This window comes from Callorhinchus milii, unplaced genomic scaffold, assembly GCF_018977255.1.
Source record: "Callorhinchus milii isolate IMCB2004 unplaced genomic scaffold, IMCB_Cmil_1.0 Scaffold32, whole genome shotgun sequence".
Taxonomy (NCBI): Eukaryota; Metazoa; Chordata; class Chondrichthyes; order Chimaeriformes; family Callorhinchidae; genus Callorhinchus; species Callorhinchus milii.
In genome coordinates, this window is record NW_024704773.1 from 933,755 (window position 1) to 954,231 (window position 20,477).

At 39.3% G+C, this 20,477-nt stretch overlaps 1 protein-coding gene across 1 annotated transcript in view; it reads right to left on the minus strand.

Moving 5' to 3' along the window:
• The window catches only part of dennd4c (DENN/MADD domain containing 4C), an 82,868-nt gene that overhangs the window by 45,240 nt on the left and 17,151 nt on the right, over nucleotides 1-20,477 (minus strand). Inside the window, exons 2-3 of the mRNA XM_042345174.1 lie at nucleotides 11,331-11,647; nucleotides 1,481-1,733 (exon numbers count right to left, since the gene is read on the minus strand). Coding sequence (XP_042201108.1) covers nucleotides 1,481-1,733; nucleotides 11,331-11,635 — 558 coding nt within the window. The 5' untranslated portion in view covers nucleotides 11,636-11,647. The remainder of the gene's footprint in view (nucleotides 1-1,480; nucleotides 1,734-11,330; nucleotides 11,648-20,477) is intronic.

Genomic DNA, 20,477 nt, shown 5'->3' on the forward strand with positions numbered 1-20,477 from the left:
CAAAGCAAGCTTCCGTAGAGCTCCTTGTTCTGCTTATTAAACATCATAGTTCAAAGGTCTTACACTAGCTCTATGTAAATAAACGAGGCCTTGCATCATCACAGTATTTCCAAGCAACTGTGCACAGGTCTCAGAATCGGTTGACAGTTCTGCTAAATAGAGGAAAATCTCATCACAGCATGGTCACCGGGGTCCAATTTCTTAGCAGCTGCATTATCAGCAAGATGGCCAACTTTCAGCTGATTGATTTTTGCTAACAATAACACCGTTTCCTACATGCAGGAAGCATTGACGGCCATCGACATAATTTCTTTCACAAAGTGACATCAGCAGCACTTCCTGCACATAGTATTACAAGTGATGTCAGTGTTGATTTGATTTTTTTTAGGAATAGGGTTCCCCTATAGTAAACTCATTTTGTAAAAAAGCAGCTATCTATACAAGTCTATCACAGAAAATAATTCATATGCAAGACTGAATTTATTTTCACATTCCCCAAAATGCTGCATTAAATCCCTGCTTGCTTTTTCTAGCAATGCACTAGTGTAAAATATTTGATGTTTAGCACCTATATCTCAAATTTAATTAATTGAATTGTGGTTCAAACCTTCCAGTCTCTAGAAAGCCTTCAACTTATTAGGACAGTTAAAATTGCATGATATTGATTTTTTAAAATTTAAATCTTTCCAATAGCTCAGAAACCAAGTTCATTACCTAGTATAGAACAGTCATAGAGACTAAATTCAATCTCCAGATCTGTGCTGAGTAAGTTCACTTTAACCGAGGGTGCTATATTAGCATTAGAGCTAACTTCAGTGCCCCTAGGTTGGAACTAGAAAGAATTATGCAAGCTCCTTGCTTCTGAGAAGCCTACACTGGAAAGTGTGCATCTGGGAACTTCAGATGAAGGTAGAAACAAAACAATATCTTTATTTAGGATGCGGGGAGATGAGAATAATAATTGATGTTATAAAACATTGCTTCACCTACTAACATGTTTAACTAAGAGTACAACCCTCCCCCACTTTTAAAATCAACATGCAAGGTTGCACATTTACATTACAGTACATAAAATGCTCTGATATGAGTCTTTAGTGTGCATGTAACTATAATACCCCCTTTACCAAAAACTCAAAATTCTATCAAAAAGTAGAGGCATAAAGCAAAATATTTTGCTCTGGGGCACAGTGTGGACACACTTTGACTAGACAGTTGATGTAAACCTCTTAAAGGGACACTACTCAATTTATTCCCTCTTTCTCTTTCCTCCCCTCCTCTCATGGTGTACAAATCACCAGGTTGTGGAGAATGTCTCCGAATGTCTGCACACAATTCAAGTTCACCCATAGCTACATCATAGATCTTCAGATGCAGCTAATCAGTAAAAGACACAAAAGACAGTGCTGTGGAACAAGTTCTGTATCAATTTCATTACTGTTCCAGACACCAAAATGTAGAAAACCACAAATTTTATCCTTACCATGCCACAGTTAATATTCTTATCTACTTTGCAGAATGTATGGGGTGGTGTCTCTCCTTTACTGGTAACAATAATGCAGATATCAGTCACAGCCAAAGAATTCTGAGGTCTGTTCGATGCAGCCCTTCGATGAGTAATAAAGATTTTCTGAGAGGTGGCTGAACTGTTGTTAACATTGGCGCAACGGCCAAAAGGAGTAGTGTCCAGGATTTCGCAGCCTTGAATTATTCGCTCCTTCCCCTCATACAATATCCTAAAATGGAAAAAAGAGATGCTTAAGTGTTGTAAAATAATATTAGTGACTTACTTTGACTGTGAATCCAGACCCCATTTCCAGAATTCCAAGAGCAACTGGGGTTAAAAAAAATCATCTTCAAATACATTCAAGAATCAAGTTCATCTCAAGACTTTCACTGAGAGAATTTAAAGTTCCTTATTTGAGCACCTCAACTTGCAGCAAATCTGTAGCTTTTGTGTTTGTGCAGAAACATCCCTTCACATGTTTGGTACCTCTGATCTTTTCCGGCCTCACTTTCTCACTTTCCTTCTCTCCCACTCCACTCAGCAAACTCAAGATCTGTTCCTTGATCCCTCTGCCTGACATTTGGTGACCAAGCCTCAGTCACAATGCCCCATCCTTTAGAACTACTTTGTACATGCGTTCGCTCTGTATTCAGTCTTCAAAAGCCACCTGAAAACCTACATCTTCAACTGAGCCTACAGTCACCACATTCCTCTCCCACACACTGCGTACAGAGAGCATCATCTCTGTGAAGCACTTTAAGACATTACTCTGTGTGAAGTACATTGTATCAAATGCATGGATTATTATTTGTCGAATGGGAAATGACAGTGAGACAATGTATAAGACCGAGGGAAAAATCTCAAAGACTGATGAGAAAGAGAGAGTAAGAGAGAGAGAGAGAGAGACGCAAACACACAACAGAGAACAAACACACAGAGAGACTGGATAAGACGACGAAGTGAGGAAGAAAGGCAGACACATGGAAATAAGCAGAAAAGAGACTCACAGATAAAGAATGCTAATACTCGCTTACTAACAGGTCCTTCCTGCTTCATTCTTAATTAGATAAGCCCTCCTCCCGACTACCCATCCTGGGTCAGGTGAGTTCACTAGTTTCCCTCTCGACACCAACAGTCTGTCACGAATGGCGATAGACTTCAGCAACAAGTCTGCCAAGTAAATGAGGCAGCATTACTGTGTCACAGGCTTCAATACACAACCAAGGTGATTTTTCTGCTGGTGCTGATCTGAAATATATTGTCCTTGGAAGCAGTTCCTGTCACAATTTCTGGCGTCCAGCTTACGTGACGTCCAGCAATAGGATTTTTTTCCCCCACTTGATGTCGTTTTGCAGACTTTCACAAGTCATTGTGAAAAGTGCAGTATGGTGATCAGAAGTTACAAACTGACATTTAGTGGTTGTGAATGCAGCTGCACAAGATAAACAGGGCAGATTTCACATTACCCAGATCCTCTCGTAGCATTTCTTTTTGCAACATTCCAGAACAACCACTTGAAGCAGTTCTGCAACAAAACTCCACTTTATCAACAAAATTGGAAGTCCTTCAAAGAAACTACACTAATATCATGGAGTGAAAATGGAGCATTTTAAGGCCCTTATGAATTTATTCTTATGGCAAAACTTCATGCAAAACAAAGGAAAGAACAAACTGTAAATAATGCGACATAAGAGTAAACAATCTTTACATTTGGTATAGCACCTTTTGCATTAGAAGGACTTCTCAGAAGCATTTACTTTTTACAACCCATTAGTTACTAGATTTTAAATGTTTGTTTGTTCTTTCTGTTTTGCATGAACTCAATTGTGATTTTTTCACCCTAAAATGAGTCGGTACATTAGAATAAACAAATGGGAATATTTACTTAATCCTGCCAGCGTTATATTGAACCTTGCTCCTTACGTTTATGTAACTGACCAGACAAGTTGCTCACAAATGACAGAATACACATTGTAAAAGTTAAATGGACGGTGAGATCAATTGGTGAACTGCCAATATTTCATATTACATTTTCAATTTATTGTCTAAGGTAGGCTGCTTGATCAGCAGAACCTGTAAGGACAGATCAGTCACCGAGGACAGGGAGTCATCCCACTCAGTTCCCTTAACCCTGCAAACCAAAGCCCTAACGGATAGGGTGGTTCTAACTGGACAAGTAGTGGGAAAGCTTGCCGGACTGTGTTATCAATGGCTAGTTATGCGGTTTTATTTGTTAAGACTCTGAAAGGGAGTGCACATTCCATTCCAATAAATATTTGTGGAAATTGCATATATAGGTAGGATGCATGGAACTCTCAGTTTGATGTGGATACTCTTAAGCATGTGTCAGACCCCTGGCTGACCAAAAAAAGTCTGAAGTAATATTATACAAAAATGTGTTAGGTTGTTCATTGCTTTCTTTATCAAAATAAGTTAATAAATAGTAAATTCATCACATGGAAAAGAGTAACAATTTGCAAGGCACGAAATAGTAATTTTGTACTGCAGTAAAATTCACATAAATTGTATCAGTTGGGACTATAACATTTAATATTACTTGTGTGCGAAGTCCGAGTTACTGTACAACAACTTGCACTTATATAGCTCCCTTCACGCCGGGTAGCGTCCCAGAGTGCCTAATCATATTAATCATTTCCTAACTCGTAACGCCGTCCCCCTAACCTCCATTACTCCTGTGTTGTGGAAGTCGTATAAATTCTGATTTAATCAATCATCTGCATTGCACATTATTCAACGAAGCCGGTAAGTGCACATGTGATAATGGGTTAAGGCAACAGTTCCCGTGTTTCAACGCTCTTGACCAGTCTCTGCAGGCGCAGTTACCGGCAAGCTTTGGAATCTCATTGAATCGCAGAAAATGAATTCTTCTGCGCACACATCAACAATAACTTGGATTTATATAGCGCCCTCCACTCCGGACGGCGTCTCAGAGCGCTTCACAGTAACGGATCCCAGGGCCGAGCCAAGGGCAGGGGGAGGAAGGTGACCAAAGGCGCGATCGAGAAGAAATGTATCATGACTACGTTTCCCCCGGTTGAGTGCAGACGGATGGTAAGTGCACTTGCATTGATGAGTCAGGACGTCATTTCCCGCAATTCAAGGCAGCCAGGCAGTGCAGGAGTAATGGAGGGTGGGGCCGCGGCATTACGAATCAGGAGGTGATTAACATGAGTAGTGCAAAGAAATCTAAGTGGTTTTGATAGGAAACTAAATGGGACTTGGCTAAATGTACTACTTAGGGAACCAACTGCCTTTAGATGATTCACCCATTAAAAAACAGTCAATTCCTTTTTAACACCCAAGTTGTACATGAAAAGGTAGTCTTATTCACTGATGAATAACCGGTCTTTTTTTAAAAAAATCAGGAATTTGTATTAGCATACTGTTACGGAGTGGAGTGTATCTATTAATATTGGTTGCAACTTACTTGATAAAAAGGAAAGAATACCAGTTTTGTGTTGTTCTATATACGAGTAGTTTTTCTTGTAGCTAAACAGATTCTTAACAAATTCTAGCTTGTTTATACTGATGGTGATTATGCATACCTAAACAAAAATCTTTCTCGCATTTTCTTAATTCTATACATTTCAAGGCAGCGAGTAGTTTCAATGACATATTAATAGTACCTCAGCCTGAACTGGATTCCTAAAAAAACAAGCTGTAGACTTATGCTATGTAATGAATTTTCAATAGTCATGTTCTCGGTTTTCTAGTTTTGGTAAGCAAGGATGTAATGATACAACCACGAACACAGTCGCACTGAGTGTCCGGAGCTCAGGCTTGGTCTGATCCAGCAGGAAAAACAGTGGTACGAGGCAGGGTTACCAGCAGAACCTATTAGTCACTTTCAAACTAGTAATAGGAGAGAGAGAGAGACAGACACAAGAGAGATACAGAGACACACAGACAGATATATATACAGACAAACAGATACAGAGACACACACAAATGCAGAGACCTCATCACTGGTTGTATTATTGTTTTAAAATATGTATGAATTTTACATCGCTTATGTGGCTTATTGCTTACACATTTGTGAAATCCGGCATCCAGCCCTCCGCAGCCGAAAGGTGGACCACCCTGATGCAAGAAACACTGGATAGGAATTCAAATTCAATACGGAACAATGTATACCTGCTCTGACTACCTTGAATATTTTTTGCAAATGTTTTTCATCACTGGATTCTGATAACCAATAAAAACACAAAAGCTAGAATTTTGGCCACGAGCCTGAAATATTCAGCGTTTATGGTTGGTTCTATTGAAACAGAAATGTTCAATGCCGATAATTACAGGTGTGGTGGACTAGGTTTGCATTTGGTAAAAGAAACTCAAGGGAAACAGTTCATCAAGAATCATGACATATTTCATTCAGTTCATAATTCATAGCCAGGTTCTTTAGCTCCTGAAATAAATTGTTCCAAAATCTCAAAAGGAAATCATAATACATTAGTTTCCACATCTTAATTATTCAACGTTAGTTCCTTTCCATACATGAATTTTTTTTATAAGCACAGAGAATTGTTACGGTTTGGAATGCACTGCCTGAAAGGGTGGTGGAAACAGGTTCAAAAACAACTTTCAAAAGGGAATTGTATACGTACTCAAAAATGAAAAAATATTGCAAGGATATAGGGAAAGAGCAGGAGAGTGGGACTGATTGGGTAGCTCTTCCAAAGAAGCAGCAAAGGCACGATGGGCAGAATGGCCTTCTTCTGTAATATTCTATGATTCTACCTTCATCTTCCATACAATCTAGGATGAGGTTTGAACTATTGGGTAAATCTGTCCAAAGGAACAATTTTAATTAAGATAATACAGAGGATGACACCACACAACGTCTCAACCATATTCAAGAGGCAAAATTCCCTGACAAGTCTTCTTTTGACAATTGTTTTGAGGTTCGGAAGCTTTGCAAGTGCCTGAGCAGATAGCTTGGAAAAAGCTTGCATGTGGAAGCCATCTTCAATTTGAAGAATAATATCAAAAGTTAGGTATTCATTCTTTGACATTCTCCAGAAAAAGCATTAAATGATGAACTCCGTCACTGACCAGATTCACCTGCTATATTGTCATTTGTTCCTGCAGCTGCAAATGGCAGAATATTTTGTAAAAGTATGTGGGTTGTTGCTCCCAGTAGCAACATCACAAATTTATCAATAGAGTTTTGTTATAGTGCTGCCCCGGAAACAGCTGCAGAGCAAGTGGAATAAATCTTCATTGTCAGCTAGTTTATAATAATACTAAATGAACTTGCTATTTTCAGCAGCTGTTTGGACCATTTCCCAGGCACTTTAGGCCTGTATGGTACAATCTCCAAGTTTTCCAGATCAACTCCGTTCTAGTTAAATGAAATTCAACTGCTCTCTAATCATCAACATAATGAAAATGTCTTTCATTTGGAGTTGTGTAAAGTAAACAACAAGGCAGTCGTCAAAGTCAGAAAATAACTTGTCCATTTGCCTTGTGGAGTCCTGTTGCTCAGTGGTTCGAGCACTTTTGCAAGCGAGAGACCTGAGTTCAATTCCAGGCAGAGGGCGAAACCTTGGGCAAGTTTCCTTACTCCACACAGAGCCTAATAATAATCCCTCCAAAACCAAAAACAATAATAAAGTGGTCATTTTCAATCTACGACTGTTTGTGGGACATTGCTGTGCGCAATTGGCTGCCGCGGTCGCCCACAAATATACAGTCAATTCACTTTACAGTGTGTTCTGTGAAGCGCTTTGGGACGTCCTCCTGACGTGAAAAGCGCTATATCAAATGCAAGGATTATTATTATAAATCAGCAGACTCATGAATTTATGCAAGATCAATCAAGATCAATCAAGAGCAAGTGCAAATCCTACAAAATAAATGTTGTTATGTTTCCACACCGCTTTCATAAAACTGTTATGAAAAACACCCAATGAAACTGAGAGGAAAGCATTACAGAAAGCCAAAGCCTCAGGAAAATATACTTTGATGGAGCCTGCGATGGCTGGATCCAATGTCTCCCTGATCAAGATAGAAACAAATGACGAAAAAATGGCCAAATTCTGGGTTGTCACCAACGCCACTTCCTGTTTGTTGTGCACTACATGCAGGGAGCAGCCCAATGTCACTTCCTACACACAGTACACATACGTGCAATGCTCAGAAAGTGAGGTCAGCGGACTTGAACAGGAAATCGGCCATTTTATATTATGGGAAACCAGTTGGTCAGCTCCTGAAGCCAGATGTACCTATTTAATGTGGATCCACAGTAGAATGTAAAGTATAAGCAAAACAGCACTCCTTTGAAATGCTCTGTATGTCTATATGTCGTATTTGTGCTATAATAATCTTTGATTTTGATACAGCATCTGATCACATCTTCGAGAAGTCTCAAAGCGCTTCACAGAATATACTGTAAAGTGTAGTGACTGTATATTTTGTGGATGAAACGCAGCACCCAATTATGCACAGCAGTGTCCCACAAACAGTTGTGGATTCAGGCGAAGTTTGACTTGTTTTAAGAGCACTAACAAATGCCATCTTGGTTGGAGACAAATAGAAGAATATTTGTTGCACTACNAAAAAATCATTTAGATCTCTGAATATTTATGGATACAGGTTTTAGCTTGAAAAAATGTGTCAAGAATGCTGCCAATTAGATTTCCTCAGTCCAACGAGATTACTCTGCATAAGTATTTACAGCGCTACTGCCAGAAATGACATTCGAGCTAAAACAGAATGCGAAGTGTTAAATTAATGCACAAGGTAGGAACCAACCTCAAGTTCCAAGATGAAGACAAGTTCATCAACCTCCATCGTTAGCTACAAAATCACTAACTTAACAGTAAATCCTGACTTGGAGACATCCTCAACGTGAAAGTTGCTATATCTGATGCAACGATTATAATTATTATTAGAACATAACAATTGCTAGATGAAAGAAGACAAAAACAATATCCTGTATCCTGCAATATTTTTCCTTACAGAAATCTATCTAATTTGTTCTTGAAAGAATCAACACTTTCTGCTTCCACCATCTCTCTAGGGAGCCCTGTTTTAAACACACACTATTTGCTCACTGAAATAGTGTTTCCGCAGGTTTGTTTTGAATTTATCCCCCTTCAATCACAGGCTATGTCCTCCAGTTCCACTGTTCTGGACAAGATAAAACAGCTTGTCCAGAACACCAAACAGATAAAATAAGATAATTAACTATTATTAATTATTATTTTGGAACCTTGTAAATGGGTTACTTACATATGCTATAATTTAAGCAGAATCCAAGATTCATCAACTCTGATATTGTAACCAAAACAATCTTATTACATTTAAATAAATCTTTTGCAAGACATTTAAAGTTAACTTAATACTGTAGTTTTTGGCAACTTGAACATAAATTGTCATGTGAATCAAAGAGTTAAGTCATTTACCAGGGTAAGCATAATATTAAATTTTGTAATAGAGCAATGGGGAAGTAGTGAAACAATTTGAGTGAAAGAACTCCTTGGAATCAGCAACCACAATACGGTTGATTTAATGTTAGTAAGTTTTCAGATGACAAAAGCGAGACAACAGAAGCATTCAGTTTCAAGAAAGTGAACTTTGACAGAATGAAAGGGCTGGACTCGAACATTTGTGGTAAGGAGTACAAGGGGAATATGAAATTTTAAAGAATACAGTTCAGAGAATACAGAGGAACCATTTTTGGCAAAATAAGTGATGAATGGAATTGTCTTAGACGGATTACAATAGTCTGTTTCAGTTTGATATATTCTACGTGGTAGCACTGCATCAGTATTATTCATCACTATCGAAGCATCACAATTTAAATTATAAGTTGATTATGTGTACACAAGTTTATTATTGGCATTAAATTAGCAGATTCATTATAATTGGCCATTCATTAGATGAAGTGAATGTTACAATACAAGTACAAAGCAACCAGATTTCAACTGGAGGTTGAAAACAAGAGGTAAGTGGATGAATCATAAAATAAAAGATGGATTGTGCAGCCAAGCAAAGACTGCTAAGGCAACTTTGGTGTCAATTTTACTGAGAGGCACTGGGAGAGGAATGCACAGCCATCAGAAAAAGGTCAGGGGGCAGTATGATTTCTCAAGAAGATTGAGAAGGAACTGGAATCAAAAGTTTTTATATGCCGTTGTATGGTACTATGATAATTAATGATCCTTTTAATGATGCACTTGATATAGCATCAAGTGGAGTCCTGTAGCTCAGTGGTTGTGGAGTCCTGTAGCTCAGTGGTTAGAGCACTCGCTTTTCAAGCGAGAGACCCGAGTTCAATTCCAGGCAGAGCGAAACCTTGGGCAAGTTTCCTTACTCCACATAGAGCCTAATAATAATCCCTCCAAAACCAAAACCAATAATAAATTGGTCATTTTCAATCTACGACTGTTTGTGGGACATTGCTGTGCGCAATTGGCTGCCGAGTTCGCCCACAAATATACAGTCAATTCACTTTACAGTGTGTTCTGTGAAGCGCTTTGGGACGTCCTCCCGACGTGAAAAGCGCTATATCAAATGCAAGGATTATTATTATCTTACAAAGAATTTCAAAATAAATGACCAATTTTAGTTGAGAAATTATTAGGCCAGGACACTGGGAGAAACTTCCTTCTGTTCCCTTCTGTTTTCAAACTGTGACGTGGATCTTTCATGTCCACCTGAACAGGCACATGAGATTCCATTTAATGTCTTACCCGAAGGACGACATTGACAATGCAGCACATGCCCAGCACTGCACTGGGGTGTCAGCCTAAACTACGAGTTCAAAGCCCTGATGAGGATCTTAAACCCCCAACTTCTAATTGAGAACTCAGTGCACTACCCACTGAGCCAGGGAAACCCCACAATGAACAGGAAAGCAAGCAATACAGGATACAATATAAAATTATATTTGTATAGCAACTTTCACATTGGAAGGACGTCCCAAGGTGCTGGACAGTCAGAGATTTGGACCCAAGCATCAGGGAGGGTGGAGGGCAGGGAGGGTAGGATGGTGGTTGAAGAGGAGGGTGTTGAGACATGCCTTGAAGGAGGCAATGGAGGGAGCGAGGCGAAGGAATGTGGGATGGAGTTCTAAAGGATGGAGGCAGAGAAGTTGAAGGCCCGACCGCCGATGGTGGGGTGAGCTGGGCAAGGGACGTGGAGCAGACCGCAGCCTGATGAGCTGAGAGAGTGGACAGCTTGATATGGTGCTAGCAGGTCACAGAGCTAGGAAGGAGCAAGGTTGTGGAGGAGATAGGCGTAGATATGGATTTTTTTTTTAACCAGTTTTGCAACCAGAGGAAAGCAGCAAAGTAGGAGGTAGGATGAAAGTCTGTTCCATAGAGCAAAATGACTGACACTCCATCAAGAGTGGGGATAGGAATTAGGGTACATGAAGCAAACCAGAGTTAATGGAGCAGAGGGAGGGGCAGGGGAATAGAGTCACAGGAGATCATGGACCTAGGGTGGGGCATGGCTGTAGGTACAAGTTTTGAGGATCTTAAAGTTGATCTGTTGCGAGATAGGGAGCCAGTAGAATCTGGCAAGAATGGGCAATGATGGGCTTGGAAGTATTGTGCGGAAGAGAATTCAAGCAGTGAGTTCAGGAGCTCAAGAAGGTGGAGTTGTGGAAACTAGTGAGCAGGGGTCGAGGAAGTCACATTTTGTTTTGCCAAAAGCAACATTAAATGAGCCATTACCATAATACACTGAATTTACTGAAAGTTAGACATTCACACAATAAGCCACAATTCAATGCTACCACGTTATTGGACAAGTACAGCAAATTATCTAAGACTGACAACATAATACAAGAACTTACCCAATATCAATTAGAGGTGGTTTGTTCCGACCCCTCTTGTAACAAAGGTACATCTCTGGACTTTTTAAACTGCCATGATTCAAGTTTGCTTGAAGTCCCGTAGGTGTGCTTTCAATACAAGTGTAACCTTCAGGAATATTTTCTCCTGCTGATGTGATAATGACAGCAAGATCTGTTATGGGTGCTTTTGGTCCTGTTGATTTAGTCTCTGAAATGTTAATTTCCTGCTCCAAAGGTGTAGACGTGTCCGTAAGCCCTGCCTCTACAAAGTAGTCGCTCACTCTTGGGCCTTTATCTTCTATCATGGTTGATTATTCCTATAGAGAACAAGCAAAAAAGTGATTCAGACACTTTTCAAAGCAAATAACTAAACTTCAAATTATTTGTTACACACAGAACTTTTCAGTCGTGAAAACATTCAGACAGAATAGCTTCGAAGGATATTCAGGACAAAATAGGAAATGCGGGAGACTTTGTTTCTGGCAGTGATGAAATGATGGAACAAGCTACTAGCAGAGGTGTTGGAAGAAGAAACTATGAACAGATTCAAACAGGAACTAGATAAGATACTGCAATGTATTAATGGACTCTTTTGCAAAGTTGGATCGGTAGGCTAGATGGATCAATAGTCTGCTGCCTGAAATAGTCACCATGCTATTAATACATAAAACCATTGAGCATGTTCATCTAGATCCCCATCTCCTGTTAGAATAAATGTCCATTTTCTTTCCCATAGTCACCTTTTTATTGCAAATTCCTCCCAAATGCAGCCACCTATCCAAATCTTTTTTACTTGAAATGGTTTCAACATAATAAGGGGAAGATTGAGACAAAAGTATGCAACAATAGTTTGTGATATTACATGCCTGCAAACAAAAGACACTTAATATTATAGAAACCTAGGAACAGAAACAGGAGGAGACCATTCAGCTTGTCAAGTCTGTTCCTACTGGTTTATTAGATCTTGGCAGACCTTTTAATCCAATTGCCCTGTTCTTTCTGCCGTGTCCCTTAATACCTCTACTACACAAGTATCTCTATTTTAAACACCCCTATTAATTATCTACAGTTTTCTCAGGCAGAGAGTTTCACATTTTCACAATCCTACATGTGAAGAACCCTCTGTGCTTCCTGACCTCAGTTCTAACTGTCTTGGTTCTGATTTTAAGGCAATATCTTTGTAATAGATCCCTCTACAAAAAGAAACTTGCCCACTGTCTAACCAATTAATTCCTTTCATTATTTTAAATCGAATCACACCTTCACCTCCTCTGTTTTAAAGAATAGAACCTGAGCCTCATCATAGCCTCAGCCCTTTCAGGTTAAGTATTAATCTGCAGTCCAACCAATGAAGCAGATGTGACCCCAACCTTAGAAAACCTGTTCAGGAAGGTAATGGTAGGCACACCATTTATCTACGGGTCATCTCACAAGAATAAAAAGGAATTCAGCTAATGGACAAGGTGGATTAAGGGGATCAGCAGCCCTCTGGCAAAGGAACAATTATGTCCCTCCTATCCTCACCTCTATGACAACTATTCACACCAAGGAATCTCAGAGTTGCTCTTAGAATTCATAGGAATTAAAGCACCCCAACGTTTTCTATGGAGACGATCCAGAACTCTAAACCTTTAACAAGTGGAATCTAATTTTATCCAAACAAATGTTTTGATCGTTCCTAAAACAGGTGGTTAGAAACATGGGGACACTTTGGATCACAACTTCATGTCATCGTAGTAGGGAGTGACAATAGGATTGAAATAATGTTGGTCTTTGGACTAGTTTACTATTCGCCAACAGTTGTGTATCCAAATCATGTGCTGAATAAAATGAGGTATTCCACCTCACAGGAAGCAAAACAAATCGAAATAGATCAATTCTATTTTTTTTCTCTCAAACCATTGTTCATCTTGGCAAGTTATGTCGGAATATTTGTCATCTGGCAGAAAAAATCTGGTCATTTCCATTTTGTGCTGAATTTGCAGATCTAAGATAGACTAAGATATCTAAGATAATGATGAAGGTGGTACAACTGGCCTTTGCGACTCTGGCAAAGAAAGTAAAGCCAGGGTTCACACTGCAATTTACAAACCACTGACCTCAGTTAAAAAAGGCAATTATATTGTGAATTATAGATAAGATCAGAGCTAGACTTAAATGTGATCCCACCGTGGGCAAATAAACTTCAAAAACACCTTTGAGCAACCTGCCAGACAGGGTTGGCAAGACCTGTGGAAAATTGCAACAAGAATTAACTTCAGAAAACGATGAAGGGGGAAATAAAAATCAAAAGTAAGTCCTAATTTCAGAATTCAACATGCTAGAGATAGACTAACTTTTTTTTAAACCATGCACACTGCTGTTCTCCTTTGCTCCAACTCTTAAACCTGAATTATAGTCTCCAATTTATCTATATCTCTCACTCCAGCAAACTGGATGCTGTTTAGGTACAATAATGTCTCAAAGCACTTTACAGTGGTGGGAACGAACCCCAAGCAAGGGGAAGAGGAAGCGACCACAAGCGCTATTCGAGAGGTAGATTTTAAGGTGGGTCTAGAAGACAGAGCGGATGAGATGGAGGGGTCAAAGATAGCAGTTCAAGAGGCTAGGGATGTAGAATATGAAGGTCACTGATGGCAGCATAGGTAAGGCGAGGGACATGTAGCAAGCCCGAGAAGTGGAGTGGGTTAGGAGGAGATCAAAGAAACAAGGCTAGGACCTTGTAAAAAATATATAGCAAACCACTTAGAGACAGGGAGCCAGTGGAACCCTGGCAAAGACTAGGGTGCCAGATATATGGAGTTTGCTGAGGCTAAAGAAACAGATGGCAGTTTTGGAGAAGTTCAAGTTTATGTGCTGGAGCTAAGACAACCAGTGAGAAGCAAGTTAGATAAGTTCAGCTGGGAAGTGACGAAGGCACAGATAAGAGTTTGAGTGGTATTTAAAGCAAGGTAGGGGCAGTAACCTTAGTGAGGAAACCTTAATAAAAACACTGCAAACACACCCCATTTCCCCAACTACTTGAACAGAACTTTCTATTGTTACAAGTAGGTTTATCTAAATTTTAAAAGTTAAAAACATCAAAAAGTGATATTTACAAACAAAATTTGGGAGATTATTTTGATACAAGTCAAATTTTGGAATAATAGGAACATTTGAAGCAATATATTTGTTTGGTTTCAAGTCATTTTGGCATCAACTCCAACTTGAGCATATGATGTACCAATACCTGAATAAAATTAAACTTAAAAACAATTTCTTCTTTCTTCCACCCCTTCCCCCCACTGCAAATACAGGCTGAAATGCAGGCTATCAAATGATCTGTTTGAAATTCAACTGTTCCTTTTTAACCAGCATTTCTCAGAATGAGAGCCATACTCAAGTTAAAAATAAACTGATGCATTGCAAATCAACCAAATCAACCATGTTAATGTGTCAATAAGGCGATACCTCATTAATCGTTCTTTCCTGTTTCATGTGGTCTGTACCGTTAAGTGTTACCAGGGCACTGGATAACACATTTAAAATGCAGTAAACATTATGTCCCAAAACAACCAATATCTGCCAAAAATAGCTGACTTCATTTGATGAAACTGCCAAAAACTTTCACTACCATGTAAATAAAAGTGGGCATTTCCAGTTCACAAATCTGGACTTATTTTAATTCTTAAACACAATGAATAAACACACCTTCTACCACAAACATCAAGTGAACCCATTAATTAGTTTTCAGCATCAACAATTTGCATTCATAAATGTCTTTTACTATGATTGTTGAAGCACTTCTAAGGAGGAAAGGAGAATGAGTAACAGAGATAGATGTTTGGAAGTTTTAAGAGCATTTAAGGTAGGGAGAGAAGATACAGCATACTATGTGCAGTGCTTTGAAACATCTCAATGATCTGATAAGGCGCTGTATCAAATGCACGTATTATAATAATACAAAGCATACGATTTGTGGAGAGTTTCAGATAGTGGGGCATAGTAGCTGAAGGCTCAACCAATGGTCAGACAGAGGGAGTGAGGAGCAGAAGATAGTCAGAAGAGCAGAGGATCTGGGCAAACTAGAGCTGCAGAAGATGGCATTGACAGGAAAAGTGAAAGGAGGCCAGGACAAGGATCTTAAAGTTGATCCTCTGGGCACCGTCAATCAGCAAAGCCTGGCTAGGCTGCAGGAAAACATTTTGCAGAACCTAATGGCAGAGAACATGCAAGCTGCAGAACTCAATGAACTAGGGAAGTTGGTGAGCAGAGCATTGGAGAAGTCAAACCTCAAAGTGATGAATAGAGATAAGGATTTTGGTCATGTGAGGAGTGAGATATACATTTTTTACTGATCTGGGAAACAACGTGGTCTAAATATGGTCACGTTTGCTTCACAAATATCACCAGTACAGTTTTGTGTTTGACCGTTTTAAAAGCCATTTCACAAAGTCGAACAACTTATACTTTAAGTAAAATAACACATTAGTAACTTGAAAACTTTCAGAATTTAAGAAAATAATTTCCACTTCTTTTATACCCACCTTCCACTATTCTAATGTTCACCAGCTGAGAGGCAATTAGGATTCCAAATATATATGTCTACAAACTGAAACAAAAACAAGGCGGGAGTGAGTTTTTACCTCCCCCTCCCCCCAAAAGTTCAAAACACAGAACCTAGCTAATAGATCAACCCCACAGAAAGTAAGGTGGTTTTATTTTTCTCAAGGGTCATTTACTAATGCATTCTGATCCAGGCCAAATTTGAAAAATCCTTACAGTTTTAAAATTGAGACAGAAAGGAGGGGAAAAGCAGGCACTTCACCGAGAAATAATTAACATGTGGAAACAAATTGCCTCTGCTATAAACATCTACATTGCAAGAGCAATGTTCAGCCAACTCTAATCTCACATTTTGCCATTCAGTTAACACCAAGCACTTCCTGATAAAGTGGAGCATTTCCTGTTCAAACTCAGAAATGTACAAATTAACCGACTTCTACTTCATTCTAGGAACACATCAAGATAAGCCATTAAGTCTATATTGCAACTTTAATTTCACTTCTTCACCTTTTCTCCACATTTCTTAATATTTGTAACTTACCAAATAATAAATAAGAACTGGCTGCCACATCTTGTGCACAAAATATACAGTCAATCCACTTTACAGTATATCCTGTGAAGCATTGAGATGTCTTAATGATATGCTAAAGTTCTACATCAAATACAAGGATTATTATTATAAGCATGTCTCGTTTGACAACCACAAACTCTGTGACCTTGTGAGGCTGTTCATTCCATACGCTCATTGCCTGTTGTGTAAAGTTTTTTTTTTCTGCACTCCTTCCATAAAATTAGCTCTTATTTTAAAGAAAAGGCCAAACATCCTAAATTTCTCAATTAAAGTGAAGCGTCAGTTCCCATTTTGGTACTGAACATTAACTTCTTCAAACCTTAAGTGAAGGTAGGGTGTGTAGGCACCCAGGGGTGCACAGGAGGTTGGTCAATGCTAAGTTAACATCGGGGTTTTGGAGGCTTTAATTCTTGTAACAAGAAGCTGCGCTTGTGCACACGAAGGGCAGAGAGTCTCCCTCCCACATGCACAGTGCCTCACTTGTCCCAGACACACCGGCACACACTCAGGAAAGGGACAGGTATAGAGCAATGCATGTGTACTTGGCACACCAGGATGCCACGGAGAGCAAAAAGAGAGAGAACCAGCACCTCATCTTGGAGTTGAGTAACCATATCCAGGGTTTATTGGATAAACGTAGATTTGTTTTGTATTGGGCGTGTTTTGTCGGTTAAAACCAAGAATCAGAAGCTCAATCTATAAATCTGCCCATCTTCACTGTCGGTCTGCACATCAAAGTGCTCTTTTGAAAAAAATACCCAAAGTATTTTTTGTGGATCAGCACTTGAAACATGCGTCACTGCTTTCAGCAAAGAAGGGCAAGGAGAGCAAAGTACTTCCAAAAATGAACAACAGATAAAATATGGAGTATGTTACAAAACCGGTTTTAAGTGATTACGTAAACCTAAGAGCAGTGCTTAATGAGTTTATCAATGTCATCTCAACCCTGAGACATTACTTTAAATATGAACGCTTTTGCCATAAATGTTGAAACATTAATTGCAGATAAGAGAAACAAGTAACATCCATAGCTACAGCACTTTATCACATTGAAAACCACTAAAAGCTGTACACACAAGTGCAACATTTTTAAAAGCAAATTAAGCATCCATTTGCTTTAGCAGTATTCCACAAATAGCTGGGAGGCGAATGGCCTAATAATCTTTCAGCGCTTTGGGATGTCCTCCCGACATGAAAGGTGCTCTATAAATGTAATTTTGTTGTTGTTGTTGTAATCTGGAGCATTGTTGACCAGGTTACCAGGAGAAACTCTTCTCTTTCCAAATAGAGTCTTGGGATCTTGAATCTAAATAGGCAGTCCAGACGGACCTTGGCTCAAAGTCTCTTCCAAAATACAACACCTCCAACACTCCATTACCCCAAAGTGGGGTTGAACTCAATATCCGACACAAAAAAGTGTGCTACATCGTGAAGAGGAGTATACTCTGTACATAATCATATAGGCTATCATGAAGAATTGCGATTTTCTGAAATTTTAAAGATACAAGTACAACAGCGTCAATTGACATTAGTCACTCTGCTTCACACCAAATCCTGTTTTGAGACATTTCAACAACCTGAGCAGACACTAGATGAAATGCAAGAATTATTAGTGATCAACTGTGTTTTATTTCAAACTTGAATTAATAGTTTAAGTTGGCAAAACTTTGATCAACACACATTTGCCATGTTATAAATGATAACTTCTCTAGAAAGTACCCTCAATTCTCATTAGCTCATTGATGATCAAATAGTACTGCAGATATAACACCCACTGGTGCCCTGTGGACACACAATAGCTTAATACAGGGTGCATCCAGCTCCCAGTGATGACCAACTAACTTCCTGCACTAAAAAAAAGTGAGCCTTCTAGGTCATCACTGAAGTCACTCGCTGCACAATGCACAGGTAGCAAAGTCGATGTGCTGCTCATGCCTGCCAAGTGCAGAAAGCACTGAGGACATCACCTCCTTTAGTGGTGCTTCTTGCACATAGCACTATTTCCTGTGTGTGCTGTACATGCATACTATGTGCAAGAAGTGTCACTGCAAAGTAATGTCAGCAACGTTTCCTGTGCTCTACTATTGCTGACATTACTTTGCAATGGCATTTCGGCACAGGAAGTGAGGCAACCTGATAACTTGGAAGATCCATTTTTCTTTGCTTCATTGTAACTATGTTGCAGGGCTGTGGGGATAGAGTGGAAGAGTGGGATTGATTTAGACAGCTCTTTTCAAGGAGCCGGCACAGACAAAATGGGCCGAATGGCCTCCTTCTGTGCTGTATAATTCTATGACCATGGCCCCTCAGCTTTTGGAGGATCTGGCATCTAGAGGATCACATTACTGCAAGGCTCCTCAGTAGCTTTTAATTACCAGTGTTGGCGAATACCATTTGTGCACAAGATGGGTTTATGTAATAACCAAACGATCCCTCTCTCTCCCTGTGGGGCAGAAAACTCAAAACTTGTTCTTTTGCATCCCTACCAAGTTATTTATGCTGTGGAGAAAACAATTTCTAAAATTCCTTTCATCTGCTATGAGTGATTCTCAGTTTTATTATGTCTTAATACACTACACAGACTTAAACACTCTTGAAAACAATTGTACATGGTAAAGAATGACAAAAGAGCCAAGCTCCTTCAACTCATTTACAACAAAAATAATGCATCACTGAAATAATGTGAATGTGTTGTTTTTCCCCTCCAATGCTTTGTTATGATGTTCAATTCACTGCAGATAGCACAAGAAAAACATTTCAGTTTATGTGGTTATGGTACTTCCTGTTCATTACCAAAAGCAAATATCAAACAGTTGGTTAAAACCAACTCTGATCTAGTTGGTAATGGGGCAGATAAGCTGCACACAATGCAGTTTACTTGAGGATACAGTGTGGAGCTTGATTTCAGTTCAAACACTGATATTTATTTAAAACAACTACACTTGCAATTTTATTCTGTATCAAACTTCACATTTATCTTCTGTGTGTTACATTACTGTTTACCTTTGTAACACCATTAAATGCTTTTTACAGTCACTTAATCACACAACTTAACAACTGCGCCAGTTACTCAGCATTCCAGTGCAAAAGCTTCAGTGGCATATTCATAACCAACAACAACAACAAAATTAATTTGTATAGCGCCTTTCACATCGGGAGGACATCCCAAGGCAATGGAACCACACTGCTTAGCATACAAGGGTGGAGGTAATAATATAATAATAAACACAAATCGCATCAGTCAGCACTAAACCATTTAATGTGACTTATGTGGCGCTTGAGTTGCAGGCAAACTGTACAATTCGTATAAAATCCAATTTAATCAATAATCTGCACTATGCATGCGGACCTCAATGCAGCCAGTGAATGCGCATGCAGTGAAGGGTCAAGACTACATTTCCCATGATGCACGCTCTTGACTCGTCACTGCATGCACAAGCGTTGGCATCGCATTGAATCATGGGAAATGAAGTTCTCTACATTCTACAATGGATCAGGACTACATTTCCCACAATCCAACCATTGCAGCCAGCAAGTGCAGGAGCAATGCAGGGCAGGGGAGCAGCACGACAATTTAGGAGGTGACTAATACAACCAGTGCAACGAAATCTAAGTGGTTTTGATGGGAAACTGCATGGGATTCAGATGAATGTACGACTTAGACAATTATACGATTTATAATGATAAGATTTATGCACATTTTACTGCGTTCAATGATTCATTGAAAGGCCTCATCTAAAATGGTAAACTGCAATACAAACTAACTGAGGGGAGGGGGGAAAGACTCAACAGTTGGGCATTTCAAAATAAAGTAACAAAACAGCTCCTTGAAGATTAATGCTAAATTAATCCAGGAGCACAGTCTGTTACTCTATCAGTATACCCAAGTTCAGATAAAATCCGTGACATACAGGGGATAACTCTTCCCAACTGTCTCTTATCTATCCATCTGACCTAACAAGACCTCCCTCTCTTAAAATGGACTTACTAAGGACTTAGAATTGTCATCTCTCTCCTTTTAAGTAATGACT